General features: G+C 45.2%; 1 protein-coding gene and 1 non-coding gene across 8 annotated transcripts; one reads left to right on the top strand and one right to left on the bottom strand.

The window, feature by feature from the left end:
* Nucleotides 1–648: 648 nt before the first annotated feature.
* On the bottom strand, nucleotides 649–9632 carry PRMT5 (protein arginine methyltransferase 5). Of its 7 annotated transcripts, none has more exons than XM_044918439.1 (17): nucleotides 9451–9632; nucleotides 8638–8756; nucleotides 8237–8322; nucleotides 7935–8069; nucleotides 7437–7549; nucleotides 7242–7291; nucleotides 6011–6174; nucleotides 5370–5531; nucleotides 5118–5195; nucleotides 4967–5025; nucleotides 4757–4879; nucleotides 4495–4670; nucleotides 3459–3568; nucleotides 3119–3212; nucleotides 2820–2936; nucleotides 2545–2609; nucleotides 649–1186 (listed from the first exon to the last, which is right to left on the bottom strand). In XM_044918439.1, exons 1-17 carry the CDS (start codon nucleotides 9558–9560, stop codon nucleotides 1037–1039), a joined length of 1911 nt encoding a protein of 636 aa, XP_044774374.1. In that variant the 5' UTR covers nucleotides 9561–9632; the 3' UTR covers nucleotides 649–1036. The 7 variants fall into 7 exon arrangements, with proteins under 7 accessions (XP_044774374.1, XP_021550961.1, XP_021550963.1 ...); XM_021695286.2 differs by having other exon boundaries at nucleotides 649–1189; nucleotides 9451–9575; XM_021695288.1 differs by having other exon boundaries at nucleotides 649–1189; nucleotides 9365–9483.
* Nucleotides 9633–9915: 283 nt separating this feature from the next.
* On the top strand, nucleotides 9916–9988 carry TRNAR-ACG. The gene has a single exon. It is a non-coding gene; the product is annotated as a tRNA-Arg (tRNA).
* The last annotated feature ends 4919 nt before the right edge of the window (nucleotides 9989–14907 follow it).

Raw genomic sequence — 14907 nt, 5'->3', positions numbered from 1 at the left:
ACTCCTTGGGTGCAGCAATACTCAGCCCTCTAACCAGAAAGAGCAGGAACCGATGTCCACTCTCACGTTCCAAGGGCTTCCAGAAGCCCCATACTTTAATTGCCCAATGTATTAGCTGCCAGAAACATAGCTGGTTAGAACATCCGGAGAGCCACAGAGTCTGAGGATCTGTGTTCCAGTCTTGATTTGAATACTGACATTATAACTTTGTGTCAGTTTCAAATTCCTCCTCTGTAAAATGGAGAATTGGGACTCCTGACTTCAAAATCTAACCATGTGACTTTATTCAAACAAAACAGGTGGCTTCTTGCTGGAGATGCCTGCATGGCTTCCATTTCCCTCCCAAGAGGTAGCTGTCAGGAAAGTGGAAGGGAAGCTGGCTTCACTCACTACTCCCATCTTTCTCCATCGGGGCAATCTTTCCTCCCCAGAGAAAAGACTAATCACAGGTCTTAATGGACAAGACCTTTTTGCAGCTGGTCGGGAAAACCTAGACCCAGGAGTCCAAGAGTGACCATTAAGCTTCCTAAATAGGAAACAAAGTGAGGACCCTTTGGGTCTTGGATAAAGGCATAGATTGAATATGCCTAGGTTTAAGTAAGGTGTGAGAAAGCAGAGGCGCGGGGCAGCAGGGCTGGAGCAGGAAAAGGCTGTAACTTCACTTTATTTTTATTTCCTCCCACACAAAACCATCATAACAGGAACAGAGATGGGCAGGGAAAGGGCTGAAAATGTGTTCAATCCACATGTTCTCGGGGCTATTCCAGGGAGCGCTTGAGGCCAAGTGCCTGTTGGAGTAGCTTCAGATCCAGCACTAATTCCTCCCACCCTGGCCTGAAGTCTTCACAGATTGGTGGCTTGAGCCCTGCAATTAATTCTCATCCTTTGCCCACCTTGATGTAAGGCAGGAAAGCAGACTGAAATGCTCCACTCCGATGGGCAAGGGGAATCACAGCCCACAGCTGTACTGCACTTTCTGTGCCACAGGAGCAGAACTTGAAGCTGCTTCCAAGGCTCTGAACACTTGCAGGCAGGGCTAGAGGCCGATGGTGTATGAGCGGCCTGTGGGGTTGTGAATAGCAGAACAGACTGGTGCTGTCACAGCCCACTCATACCACACCTTCTTGGAATTGCTGCATCGCCAGAAACGCACACAGATGGTCTGGCCTTCACGTACCGTAATGGGCTGCTGCAAGAAGAAAGACAGGAAGGTTCAGGGTAGAGCTGATGAACTGTATGTGGCAATGTACTACTGAGCTAAGCGTGGAGAGAAGAGGATAAAACGTGACGTTCCAACCCTCATGAAGTTTATTTGAAGTGTTTGTTTAATTCTTTTTTGTTTTTATTTTTTAAAGATTTTATTTATTTATTTGACAGAGAGAGACACAGCAAGAGAGGGAACAGAAGCAGCGGGAGTGGGAGAGGGAGAAGCAGGCTCCCCACTGAGCAGGGAGCCCGATGCGGGGCTCGATCCCAGAACCCTGGGATCATGACCTGAGCCAAAGGCAGACGCTTAACGACTGAGCCACCCAGGCGCCCCAATCTGAAGTCTTTTAGAATGAATAATCAGAACTGAACCATCAGACATTGAACAGATAACTGAAAGTGTGAGGAGCGCCGTGAACATGCAGAGAACATGCACTACAAGAGCACCTATGAGAGGAAGTGCACACCTAGTCCCGGTGGTCAGGGAAAGTTATCGGACAAGAGGAATGTTTAAGGGGACCTGGAAGATAAGTTAACTGGGTGAAGAGATGAACAAAGAACTTTTCAGACAAAGGAGAAAGGTGTGAAAGCCTGAAGCAGGAAAGAAGACAAGGTATTAGAATCATGATGAGCACTGAGTAATGTACAGATTTACTGAATCATTATGTTCTACACCTGAAACTAATACACTGTTAATTATATTTCAATTTAAAAAAAAAGAAGATCCATAGGGCTGATGGCAATGTAATCAAGGGGACAGTAGCTGAAAAGACACACTAAAACTAGATCACACCAAGTCTTACAATGTTAAATCTTTATCCTGAGGGCAGTAGGAGGTCATTGAAGGGTTGTTTTTTTTGTTTTGTTTTGCTTTTGAAGATGTATTTATTTGAGAGAAAGAAAGCGCGTGTGCAAAAGTGGGAGGGGCAGGGAGAGAGAGAGAATCCCAGGCAGACTCCATGCTTAACGCGGAGCCCACAGGATCCTGAAATCACAACCTGAGCCGAGAGCGAGAGTCAGACACTTAATTGACTGCACCACCCAGGCAGCCCAAAGTCGTTGAAGGATTTTAAGCAGGACAGAAATATGATGAGATTTGGGTTTTAAAAAGATGACTCTAGCTAAGGTAGAGACTGGACAGAAGAGTAGACAGGAGCTGTGGGGAAGCCAAGTAGAAGGGCACTGAAGACATCTCAAACCTACAACAGGGCTCCAAGAGCATGTGGGAGCACTAGAACGTGGGTCACAGTCAAGCATCATCCTGACAGGAGGGAAGGGGCAGAACACCAATGGCAAAAGTCACTCCTTAACCCACTGAGTGTTAAAGGTGATTCCTACCTTAATGGGGAAGAGGATGGGAAACCATGAGAACATCCCAGGAGAGTGAGTCTCTGGACGGATACCTGTGTGAAAAAAAATAATGAAAAATTGAGGTCTCTGTGACTCTACTTTTTGCCTGGGCTGAGGGGAGTGTCTTCTGTGAACAGAGAAATAAGTAATCAAAGACCCACATTCACTGATTCCTGGGCTCCCTGTGACTCTAAGTGAAACATGTACATAAGCTGCCCAGATAATATACCCTAACCCTGCCATCCATTGCCCCAGACACTCACTCAGGGTGATGTCCTGATAAAGCACAGTCTCAAAGTAGCCTGCAAAGCCATGTAGCACTGTGTTCACCTCCACGGGAAACTCCAAGGTACAGTAGCGGTTGTTGTCAATCAGAGGATCTGTTAGGGAAGAGATGTGTGGATGATAAGGGACCAGAAGCTCCAGAGAACTTGGGAAAGCAAGAGCAAGAACTAAGAAGGGAAGCCTAGAGACAGCTACCCTACCCTACCCAGGATAGCAAAAGAACGCAGAAGGTAAGCTCTCACCCATCCAATCAGAGGACAGCCACACAGGAACCCACCTCTATTGGGATGGCTGAAGGTGAAACAGGGCTGGGGCGCAGATAGCTGGTGGAAGTTGTGTAGCCGCACCACGTAAGGCATCTCAAACTGGGCCTGTCCCAAGAGACCAAGCAAGAGCTGGAGCACATAGGCAAGACATATCCACTCTCCCAGGGAAGGAAGCCTGAGCCTCCAGGACACAGAAAAGGATAAAAACATTTTCAATTCAACCACTTTCCCACATTCCCATCTCCTTCACCTCTTCATCTTCTCCAGTAGAAGAAAACAGTTGATGCTAATATAGAAAAAAAAAAGAGGACTAAAGAGAATAGAGCTCTCCAGAAGAGGGTGGCTTTTTACCTCAGGGTCTCGGTCCTTTTCCCGACAGGCTCGGACCTCATTGTACAGCTTGGAGGAGGAGATGGGAGCCAGAAAGGAGGTGTACTCCCCAGGGATGCTCACACCGTCATCTGCAGAGCAGGAGGGTCATAAAAGTTCCCAAGGGATGAAATGGTGTGTCTGACTAACTGAAGGTTCAAACTTCCCACATCAAAACAGACCAGGCAGGGGCACCTGGCTGGCTCAGTTGGTGGAGCGTGCAACTCTTGATCTCAGGGTTGTGAGTTCAAGCCCTGTGTTGGGCATGAGGCCTACTTAAAATAAAAATTATAACAAAACAAAACAAAAAATCCCAAAAAACAGACCCAGGCTGCTCCATATTGTCACATTCCCAGGCCAATCTACTCCCAACTCCTGTCACAGGAGATTCTACTTCTAGGTTAATTTACAAGATTAAAACTGGAAAGAACCAGGGGCGCCTGGGTGGCTCAGATGGTTAAGCGTCTGCCTTCGGCTCAGGTCATGATCCCAGGGTCCTGGGATCAAGCCCCACATCGGGCTCCTGGCTCAGCAGGGAGACTGCTTCTCCCTCTCCCTCTGTCTCTGCCTCTCTCCCTGCTCATGCTCTCTCTCTCTCCCTCTGTATCTATGTGTCTCAAATGAATAAATAAAATCTTTAAAAAAAAAAAATGGAAAGAACCTAAGATATTCTAATCTAGTAGTCTTCTGTGGGGTCATAAAAGCCCTTTGAGATCTGGATGAAAGCTAAGCCCAAGGTACATATCATGTCAGTGCAGGGAATCCACAGACCTCAGACTGAGAAACTCTGCTCTAGTCCACTCCTGTCATTTTACAGATGGGAATGCTGAGGTTCAGAAAGATTACTTCATTTGCTAAGGGCACTGACCCAAATCCAACCCACCTTCCCCTAAACCTTGCAACCTTCTCCGCTGCTACTGCCCTATCCCCCACCCCCACCCCAGCCCCCACAACCTGCCACAGCCTTCCTAGCTGATAATCCATTCCCCTTACTCAGTACATGCCAGCCTGGAGGCACCTTTTAGGAAGTGTTGGGCTCCATCCAGGCACTCAGGTGACAGTTCATTGTCAGCGAAGGAGCCTAGAAGCTCACTGACGATGATGTCTGCTTTCTCTGGAGCCACCCATTCCCGCATGTCCGATGAGACTACCGTCACCTGGCTTCCCCATTCTTCAAACTGCCAGTTCTCTAACCTAAGATAAAGATAATGCAAGTGAGGACACTGATAAGAAAAACTGGCACTGGAGACAAACTTTCCAGCAAGGATGTTGCTGCTCACGTCACCACGGCATTTGGGTTCTTCTCCACAGCGTACAGCTTTATCCGCCGGTCAGCCTGCTTGGCTGCCCGCAGGGAAGCGTTCACCAGGGGACCCCGGCCTGCTCCCAGCACCATTAGCACCCTGAGAAAGAAAGGGGAAGTGTCAGCTGACTCGGCAGATAAAGAAGTAACTATGCAAATCTCTGGGATTATGGGGAAAAGCACTCACTGCACATTGGTATCCTTCTCTTCATCTGGCACTCGATCTAACAGACATTTATAGATGGCCTGGAGAAGGAGGGAGAGAAGAACTCGTGGCTACAATCCCATCTTCTCCCAGGTCATCCCGGCCCTATACTTGACCCAGACCCACCCTATACCTGCTGATACTGAGAGTATTTGATGGGGTCCTTTTCAAACACTTCATATGTCTGAGATTCCAGATTGTCCATCAGTGGCTAATGAACGAGAGGAAAAAGGCAAAGTTAGGCAGCCAGTTTCTGGCAGGGTCAATGTACCAGAATACCAAAAACTTTACCACTGCCTCCTGAGCTTTGGTAGGATTTTAGGGCAGCTACTGCCAGAGACATTTCCCCCCCAAGCTCCCTCCTCTCAGCATACTCCAGACCCACCTGGAGTGGGGACTGCAGATAGTCTTCATAGCCCTTGGCAAAGAGTTCGTAGGCATTGGGTGGAGGACGGTTCTGACTCAAGTATTCCAGGTACTGGAGATAAGAGCAGAACTCCTTCTCTGAGTGGTGATTGGTGCCTGTGATGATGAACTGTACTTCCAACTGTGAGAGAGGTCAGACCATCAGACGCAGTCCTCGAACCAAGATTCTGGGATACTGTTATGGTTTATGGCCAAAGAACCCTAGTGTAAAATAAGACCTGGACCAGCAGTCTTCTAGTTCAACAAATCCCTCCAGGTATCAAGAGAACAGCATGAGGCTTCAATACACTCATAAAGCCCTCCTATGTCCCTCCTATGTCATATAAGCATCATCCTGGCTCAAACAGCTCCATGGATCCGTGCTATAACATCTTAAATGAAACGTTCTGTAAAGTTCTCATGAGATCTGGTTCCTTTTAAAATGTTTCTGGGACTCTTACTGCCATTTGCGTCTTTGTTCTCAAGACCTCCAACTATGCTGAAATTGCTCTCCAGAAACCAGAGAGGAAAAGAAAGCTCCACAGGAAAAAAAGCATCACACACATGTGAGTAAGGCAAGAGGATTAGCTGGAGTACCTTTGAAACCCTTCTACCACCCACCTTGAGGAGCCGGAAGATCAGCCTCTGGTGCATCTTAGAAAGAACAGGAAATCCCTTCTTATTGGTCAGGAAAATGCTGGTGGGGAGAATGGCTGCTTTGATGGGCTCCCCAAGCCAACGATCAATGACATGATTAGATGGGAGGTCAGCCCCAATTTCAAGAGCTACGAAAAGATAAAGACCAGTTACCTACTGCTAGGCAAGATGGCTTTCCTTTGTGCTTTTTTGTGCAAGATCTGTTTACTCCCTAAGAGCAAGGCCCACTGAGGCATACAGAGAGTAGCAAAACTGCCCAGCAGCCAAGTATACATGAAACTCCTGATTCTTTTTCTTTTTTTTTTTTTAATTGTATCCAGCTTCACTAAAGATACTTTTCATAAACAATCATGGTATTTCAGGCAGGACGTGGGCAGACAATCCTCAACAGTATACAACTACTTTCAAACTCCCTTCCTCAGTGGACTACCAAAATCAGAGAGCTTACTATAAAACCCAATGAAGTCTTTATGTGATGCTCTGAACAGGGAGTTTAGAATGAGGGTTGACAGTTCACATTTAGCATGTTAACAACTTTTCACAAGCTGACCCTGACTTTCAGGAAATCAAATGAAAATAGCAGAATTTTCAATCTGAAGATCCACAAGCTAAAAAAGGAACTCTTCTGAGGGATGCCATCTCCATGGTGACACTGCAAAGCCCATATTGCCTGACAAACTAGGAACCATGTTTTGGGGTCAGGTTCCAACAGGTCCCTGGGTTTAAGGGAGTCAAGTCTATGTTGAAGGCAGAGAGGGAGAAGAAAATGTAAAAAATGAATTTTAGTTTTTCCACACCACAAGGCATCTGTGCCAAGGTGGCTAATGTGTGTCAACACCAAGGAATCCCTCGTCCTGGGAACCAAGAGGAAGTTTCTCAAAACTAGAAGGGAAAAGTATCCCCCCCCCCCAGTATTAATCTAGCTTCGGAGATACTCTATTAGTGACATGTCCCCTTCCCCTAAAACAATAATGAAGTGTTCTGTGTGCTAACAACATAGCTTTAAAAAAAAAGCAAAACAAAATTCTGCATTTTTATAAAAATTGATAAAAAGTAGTATTTTAAACTGTAAAGTCGCCAGAAGTACACAGTTATCAAAAATGCACACACTTCACTTGGCATCTCTGTAACTCCTGATTCTTATTCACAGGAGGTCTGAGAAAGGACACCTATCCCAGGACCCTTGTGGACTTACCCACCGCAATCCTCTTGCTATAGTCACACAAGGTCCGGAAGTTGTGCCACCTGTCCAGGGTCAAATACAGCAAAATACAGTCAATATATACGGCCCACCAATCACCATAGGGGGAGGAGACCACCCTACAGGATCCACCCTGTACTTCCCCTCCCCCTACCCTTTGCCCTGGTACAGCAGCAAAAGGAGACATACCACATCCATGTCTTCTCCTCTCCACTATACTCCTCTGTGTGTGTACTTGGTGCATTCTCAATGATATCATCTCTAAGGTCCTCTGGAGCCACCAAGGGTACCCGCATCCAGAACTGCACATGAACAAGTACCCTACTTAGAAGTCTATTTTGAACTCACTGGGTCCAAAAGCTTCCTTCAATGATCTTGATCCAGATCTCAAGTTAATCCTTTTATGTTTTTTCCCAACTTGTGATTATACGTACACGTACTCATATCTTGTATATATCCTTATGTAAATATCTCCCCTGTTCATTATTGCAACTGTAAATTTCTAGAAATAACTGTACATTCTGTATGTTTTCTATCCCTCTGCTTACTACTTTTAGATGGTGGTAGGCAGTACTGACACTTCAGTTCTGCCAAATGCACCCTTTACTGAATGGCTAGGAACAAGAAGGTACCTAGCACAGCCTGACTATCACAATAAGCAGCAGGAAATGAGGCCCTCGGCCATACCATGGATGAGTGGTGGCCAGTGTGGATGTGGTTGGTCAAAACCCTGGCCAAGTTTGTGTTATCTTCCTGATTTAGGGGCAGCAGGAAAGCTGGAAGACCCAAATATGCCCCAAAATTCAGCTCCTGTAACATGGCCTGGAATGGAGATCAAGAGGAAAAGGTTAAGAGCTAGCAACCCAAATAGCTTTAGTTGTATTATATTAGATTTACTAAGTTATGGGAGGAAAAACTGCTCTCTGCACCCAGCCGGGTTACGGACCTGATCTCTAGAAAGATCCAGTGGAGAGGTCAAACAGTCTTACCGCCTCGGAGTTCCTGCGGATCTTCTCCACTTTTGAGTCTGGACGAATCCATGGAGATAGCTTTCCCACAATTAGCGTATTCCAGTCTGCACTCCCCCCATCCAAGAAAGACAAAGACTAAATGAGGTTCAGCACTTTACTTGTTCAATTTCTAGTTCTTAACAGGGAACAGAGAGTAGAGATGAGCGACAAAGACTTTTTCTATCACAGATGTGGGATAGCCTGATGCAAAACAGGCTAAGGCTTTTTTAGCAGGTAAGCAAGAAGAAAACAAGAAGAGTTATCTATGTCCCAGGACTAACCAATATATCCAAGTCAGGAAAGGAGGAGAATGAGGGCACTGTTAGAGCAGAAGTTGTTACTGCCTCTAATAATTAAGGGGCATATGGGATGGTCCCTACCCCTTCCTGACAGCAGTAGGTCTGATCGTGTCTGGGGGCCAGGCCGATTCTTAGCAGGTTCCTGAGTGAACTCCCTCTTGAAACGCGGGTGGAAGACAGGCATGCAGAGGAAATCAAACCTACAACCGCGACAGACCCAGAATCGTCATGTAAAGAGAGCAGCAGTGCCTAAAGATCCAAGCAACTGGATTAGGCTATCTCAATTCTGCACAACCCTTTCAGCTGCCATCAGTCATCTGACTGGACTGCTGAGTTCAGCCCACCTTGGGGCCTATCACTTCCGCTGTACTGTGCCTGTTTCTCCCCAAAACACAGGCATGGAAAAGGAGAAAAGATAAAAACCCACGCCAAGTGGATTTTCTACTCTGCTGTCACCGGTTTTCCAAGATTGTTACATCCAGATTTGCCCCAGTACCGCCCATGCCTTCCCCCTCAAGGTTTATCTCTTCTCTCCCTAACCCTCTAACGCTCCCCCCCACTCTCAGACTATAATCCCGCTCTCCGGGGCCTTAGAGGTCTCTAGTCCTTTTTGAGTTTACCTGACAACTCCCGTGACTTTGGGGCTCAGCGACCATACGCCCCAGCAAGTTTTTGTTTGTTTGGGTTTTCTTTTGTTTTGTTTTGTTTTGTTGATTTTTCTCACGCTCCAGGGCCTAAGGCTTCTCCATCCTCCCCCAAGGAGTAATGGTTTCTCCCGCCCTAATCTTACCCACTCCGACCCCCTCACCCCTGCCTCTCGGGGATGACTAGTCTGTCCCTCTTCGTCCCCGAGTTCGGAGCCCGCATTCCGCTTGCGGAGGTCTGGGCCCTCACCCCTGCTTGGCCACAGCCCCCAAAGTGTCAGCTATTTCGGGGACGCAGTTCAGGTCCCTCCCGCTGGACACGCGGCTCCCACCGGCACCTCCGACCGCCATCGCCGCCATCTTTTCCCTCGCGCTGTCCACGCCGGGATTCCTTGATATTAGCAGCCAATCACAAAACCAGAAAAAAGCCCCCGGAAGGCGGGATGAGTCGCCCTAACAACCAGAGCGTCTTCCACGGCTTCACAGCAGGAGACTGAGGGGTGGGGAGTGGCTCTTCCCGCCAATCCGCGGGCTGCATAGTGACGTACGACGTGCCTCCGGAAGATCCACCAATCTCAGGGGCTGGTTCTCGACGAACTTCAATCTCCCATAATGCTTCGTGCACTCATAGACCTCCGTTAAGGGACTACACGTCCCATGAAACCCCGCAGTATAAGCTTGAAGTATCATCACTGAGAACCGTGTACTCGTCTCAGGGCCAGTGGCGCAATGGATAACGCGTCTGACTACGGATCAGAAGATTCCAGGTTCGACTCCTGGCTGGCTCGGTGGGACTGAAGCTTCTTTATTGCATCCCATGGTTATATGGTCGTAAGCAGCATCTTTTAAGTCTCCCTTCCTTTCCTTACACTTTCGGAAGTTTCCTTGTTATCTTTTCACGCCTTCATTTTTCAGGTCTTAATTTCATTGAGTTCTGCGGCCTTCTTATGGCAGCTTTTTCCGTTAACTAATTCAGAGTGGCTGGTGCTCTTAAAATGGGCTTTGTATGGGCCTTAGTATATTTACAAATAGTTTGTGTCAACTCAGCCACTAATTCCTCATGATGCTGTATCTCAAACACAAAAGGTAAATAAACACATACACACACATTCATTCATAGTGAGGCATTACAGCAGAGAGGAGTGATGAACTGCCTGGCGGAGGCCTGGGAAAATATCTTCATTCTTGTTAGAGGGACGGAACGGAAGGAGAGGAATGAAGCAAGGAAAGACACAGGGAAGAGAAAGGGAATACTTGAAGGCAGAGAGCCCAAAGGTGTTGAGGGCCTGGCAGCGGGGATAGAAAGGAGAACACAGTACAAAAGGCCCAAAGAAGGAAGCGTTGACAGAACTTAGGGACTGCCTGGCAGGGAGCCGTAAGAAAGAGGAGTCTGGGTTCTGGCCTCTCTGTGAGTGAAACAAGAAGGAAGTGGGTTTAGGGAAAAGAGAGAGTTCGGGTTTGGAAATGCTGAATTAATTGGACGCCTAGGGGGCGCTGTGTAATAGAGAGTTGGATGAGCAGTGAGGTGAGCCAGACCAGATTTGGAAATGGCCAGAAGAGAGGTAGTGACAGAAGCCACGAGACTGAATGAGATTATCCTGGCCCGTCGGGGACAAAGTCCTTGGAAACATGGTAAGTGTGTGGATAGGATAAGCTCTAAAGAACCCTGGGTGCAATGTAAGTGCTCCAGAAGGATGAAAGTCCGAAAGCCAAACAACTTAAGGAAATGCCTATGAAGCCTAAAGGGGTTGGAAGTGCTTTTGTCCCATCTTAGTCTTCATTTGATTCTTGCAGATATTACTACTACAGCTACTACCAACAACAACTACTACTAGGCTTTTTTTTTTTTAAGATTTTATTTTATTCATTTGTCAGAGAGAGAGAGTACAAGCAGGGGGAGTGTCAGTCGGGGAGAAGCAGGCTCCCCACTTAGCAAAGAGCCGGATGCGGACTCCATCCCAGGACCTCAGGATCATGACCGGAGCCAAAGGCAGACACTCAACCGACTGAGACACCTAGGCATCCCTAGGCTTTATTTCTTAAAACAGCTTTAGATTTACAGAAAATTTGCACAGATAGTACAGCAAGTTCCCATATAGCTCCCCACAGGTTTCTCTGTTATTAACATCTTAACATGTATGGTTAATGTAATGTTATTACACTTCATGAACCAATGCTGATACATTATTATTAACTAAAGTCCATAGTTTATTCAGATTTCCTTAGTGTTTACCTAATATCCTCTTTCTGTTCCAAGATCCTATCCACGATACCATATTACATATAGCTGTTATGTCTCCTAGGCTCCTCTGGACTGCGTCAGGTTTCTCAGTTGTTCCTCGTTTTTCGTGGCCTTGATAGTTTTGAGAACAAATGGTCAGGCATACTATAGGATGCCCCGCTACTGGAATTTGTCTGATTGTTTTTTCATGATTAGACTGGGATTATGGGTTTGGGGAGGAAGATCACAAAGTGTCATTTTCATACTATCATATCAATAGTACATACTATCAACACAATTTATGACTGTTGATGTTGACCTTTATCACCTGGCAAAAGCAGTGTTTATCAGGTTCCTCCATTGTAAAATTATACTCTCCCCACGCCCTTCCATCCTGTGCTCATTGGAAGGAAGTCACCATGTGCATCCCACACTTAAGGAGTAGGGAGTTATGCTTACCCTCCTTTAGGGTGGAGTGTCAACAATATTTATTTGGAATTCTTCCCTGCAGGTCTTATGAGTAGATGGTTGTCCACAGGAAGTGGGTGAATGCTCCGCCGACATTTTAAGAGGTAAAAAAGAATTTTGAGGAGGCCAGCTTGTTCTCTGCCCCAGCTGTGCCCAACTAAACTCTCCATTCGGAGAAGACTTACTAGATGTTGTTTCTTCTTCAGAAGCTAATTATCTGGGCTGTGGACCATCTGTGCTCCTGGCGTCTTCCTCCTGATGTCAAGCTGGTGGCTGCTCTGTTGGTTGTTAACTAACCCATCCATGGGTAAGAGGGAGAGAGGAATATCTGTGAAAAGTAATGTCAGTTTTGCCATCGGTTAAAGTAATTTTCAAAAGAACTTGTGCAAAAAGAGCCTGGAATTTCTGGCTGACCTTAAAATAACTTCACATGGCTGAATTTCATTTGTCTGTGATGCCTTTGTTTTGTCATTCAGAATGGGCCTCAGCTCTATGGCAAGCATGATGCTGAACAGTTCCCAGTAATTCTGTACCACCATGCTCCCCGCCTTTCCGACAGCACTTTCCTGTGACTTCTAAAAACAGCAGGTACTGTGGGGCTGCCTATATGAGCTGGAGAGAAGCAGAAGCGAAGGAGTGAAAAAGAAATAGAGCACCTTGTAAAGGACTTGGCCCTAAGGATAAAGTCAGAATTGGGGAAGTCTGTCTTCTGATTGGCCTCCCTCTGCTCTGCCCTCCATGGTGAACTCGTGCTCAGAAGCATGTAAGTTGCTGATGGAAGGCCTACTGGATGCAAGCCTTGGCTGAGATGAAAAGATAGGAGATGGTAGGACAGAGGGTCAAATACCCTGGGTGACAAATAATGGGACTTTCTTCAACAGGAACCAGTGACCAACAGGCAGAACCTTGGAAACTTTTCTGAAAGGAAAGAGTATCCTCTCGCAGATAATTCTTCCCTTGCCCCTCAACCCCCCTCCCCTCACATTCCTCACCTCCAGGCCCAGTTCTTTTACCTGATCCTGTTTTTGTGACCTTGTTTAAACACCTCCAGCCCATTGTAAACACTCCCTTCATCTCTGGTCCTCCACTTCTCCCTCAGCACTTGCCTCCCTCCCCAGCGCCCCTTCACTCACCTCTGTGCCTGCCCAGCCAGCTAGACTTCCACACCAAAATAAAGGCCCGTTTGACCCTCCTACTGCTCCAAATTGCTTCTGTGCAATCAAGGCTGTCCTGCAGCTACCAAAGTGGCAGAGTTACTGAGGCAAAATAATCTGTACCGATTTGCATTCTCTTCCTTGTCAGCTCTATTATACAGTGTTTATCTGTCAAAACGAATAGAAAGTAGAAATTGTTCTGGAACACAGAAAAAGATGGAAAACTACCTGATTTGTTTACGAAGCCAGAATATACCGAATATCAAAACCTGTCAGCAGAAGCCCCCCACCAAAAAACCCTGTAGACCAATCTCACTTATGAATATAAATGTAAATATCCTAAAATATTTAAGATTAACATATAAAAGACAGCAGTATATTAATATAATAATTACATAAAAACCAACTAGGGTTTAATCTTGGGACTTAAGACAAGATTAGGTATTAGGAAATTTATTTATATAAAAGGTCAAAAATAAACCAAACAAGAAAAACATCTGATCATTTTAATAGTCACCAAAGAGAATGTGGCAAGTCAATTCCATTTGCTATAAACACTCCTAATAGTCTTAATATTCTTCATATATAAACACATGTATATATATGAAGTCAACAATTTGTGTAAAAACAAGAATGTCTAGTCTCATCACTGTGTTATTTAGTATTAGTCTGAAAAATCAAATACAATAGGCTGGAAATTTTAAAAGGGGGTTATAACTTTTGGAAAGAGAGAGACAAATTTATCAGTTTGTAGATGATATGATTGTATACATAGAGAATCCATGAGAATCAATGTTAAAATGATGAGAATTAATAATAGAATTCAGAAAAGTACTTGATACATGACAAATACAATATAAATCTGTAACCTTTTAAATGCTGAGAATAACCAGTCAGAAGACATAATTAATAAAAATATCCCAATAACATGATAGTTGAGATCATGGACTGTGGAGCCAGATGGTTAAAGCTCTGTTCATCCACTTACTAACTACATGAACATAATCTCTCTGGCCTCAGTTTCCTTCTCTATAAAATGAGAATGTAAATGATAGTTCTTATCTCATAAAGCTGTTAGGAGGATTAGTTAAGTTTAAATTAGTTAAAAATAGTAAAACATTGAGAACCTACCCTGCACACAATAAGCCTTTGGTACTGTGATTAGTTTTTTCTCATTCACAATGGTAACAATAATGCTGCTATAAAATGCTTAGCTGGCCACCTTCCTGCAAAATGTGAGGAACCTATATAAAGAAAATTACAGAGTTTTGCTGAGAGATACAATGAAGAAAATGGAGAGACAAGCCGTGTTCTTAAAAAAAAAAAAAAGGAATGTTATAAAGATGTTAATTCTTACCAAATTAATTTCTCGCTTTTACAACATTCAATCACAACTCTAATGGAATCTTTTTTTACTTGATAAAATGATTCTACTGTTCATCTGCAATAAAGATCAGACAAGAAAAGTAAAGAAAATTCAAAAAAAAGAGGAGAAAGGAGAAGGAACTGACTCTATATTTTAAGCCCTTTACCTTAAACCTTTTATGAAATAAGCAGTATATAAATAAAGGGCTACAACGTTCAGTTGGTATAAGGATAGAATAAAAGAGCTAAACCAGTGGCCCAGAAACAGACCAGTTATATGTGTATACATGTTTGTGATTAAATATATGATTTAATTTGTAATAATAAAATCATCTGGGGCGCCTGGGTGGCTCAGTTGGTTAAGCGACTGCCTTCGGATCAGGTCATGATCCTGGAGTCCCTGGATCGAGTCCCGCATCGGGCTCCCTGCTCGGCAGCGAGTCTGCTTCTCCCTCTGACCCTCCCCCCTCTCATGTACTCCCTCTCTCTCATTCTCTCT

The sequence above is a fragment of the Neomonachus schauinslandi genome, chromosome 9 (genome assembly GCF_002201575.2).
Source record: "Neomonachus schauinslandi chromosome 9, ASM220157v2, whole genome shotgun sequence".
Classification (NCBI taxonomy): domain Eukaryota; kingdom Metazoa; phylum Chordata; class Mammalia; order Carnivora; family Phocidae; genus Neomonachus; species Neomonachus schauinslandi.
The sequence above is the reverse complement of the archived record's forward strand: the minus strand, read 5'-3'. Positions and strand labels throughout refer to the sequence as shown.

What these genes read in the sequence shown, in the direction of transcription:
- PRMT5 (XM_021695286.2), bottom strand. Translation starts at nt 9,560, where the DNA reads ATGGCGGCGATGGCGGTCGGAGGTGCCGGTGGGAGCCGCGTGTCCAGC. An exon ending in AATACTCTCAGTATCAGCAG is followed by an intron (nt 5,026 to 5,117) that starts GTATAGGGTGGG and finishes CTCCTTCTCCAG; the next exon opens with GCCATCTATAAATGTCTGTT. An exon ending in GAGAAGGATACCAATGTGCA is followed by an intron (nt 4,880 to 4,966) that starts GTGAGTGCTTTT and finishes TTTCTTTCTCAG; the next exon opens with GGTGCTAATGGTGCTGGGAG.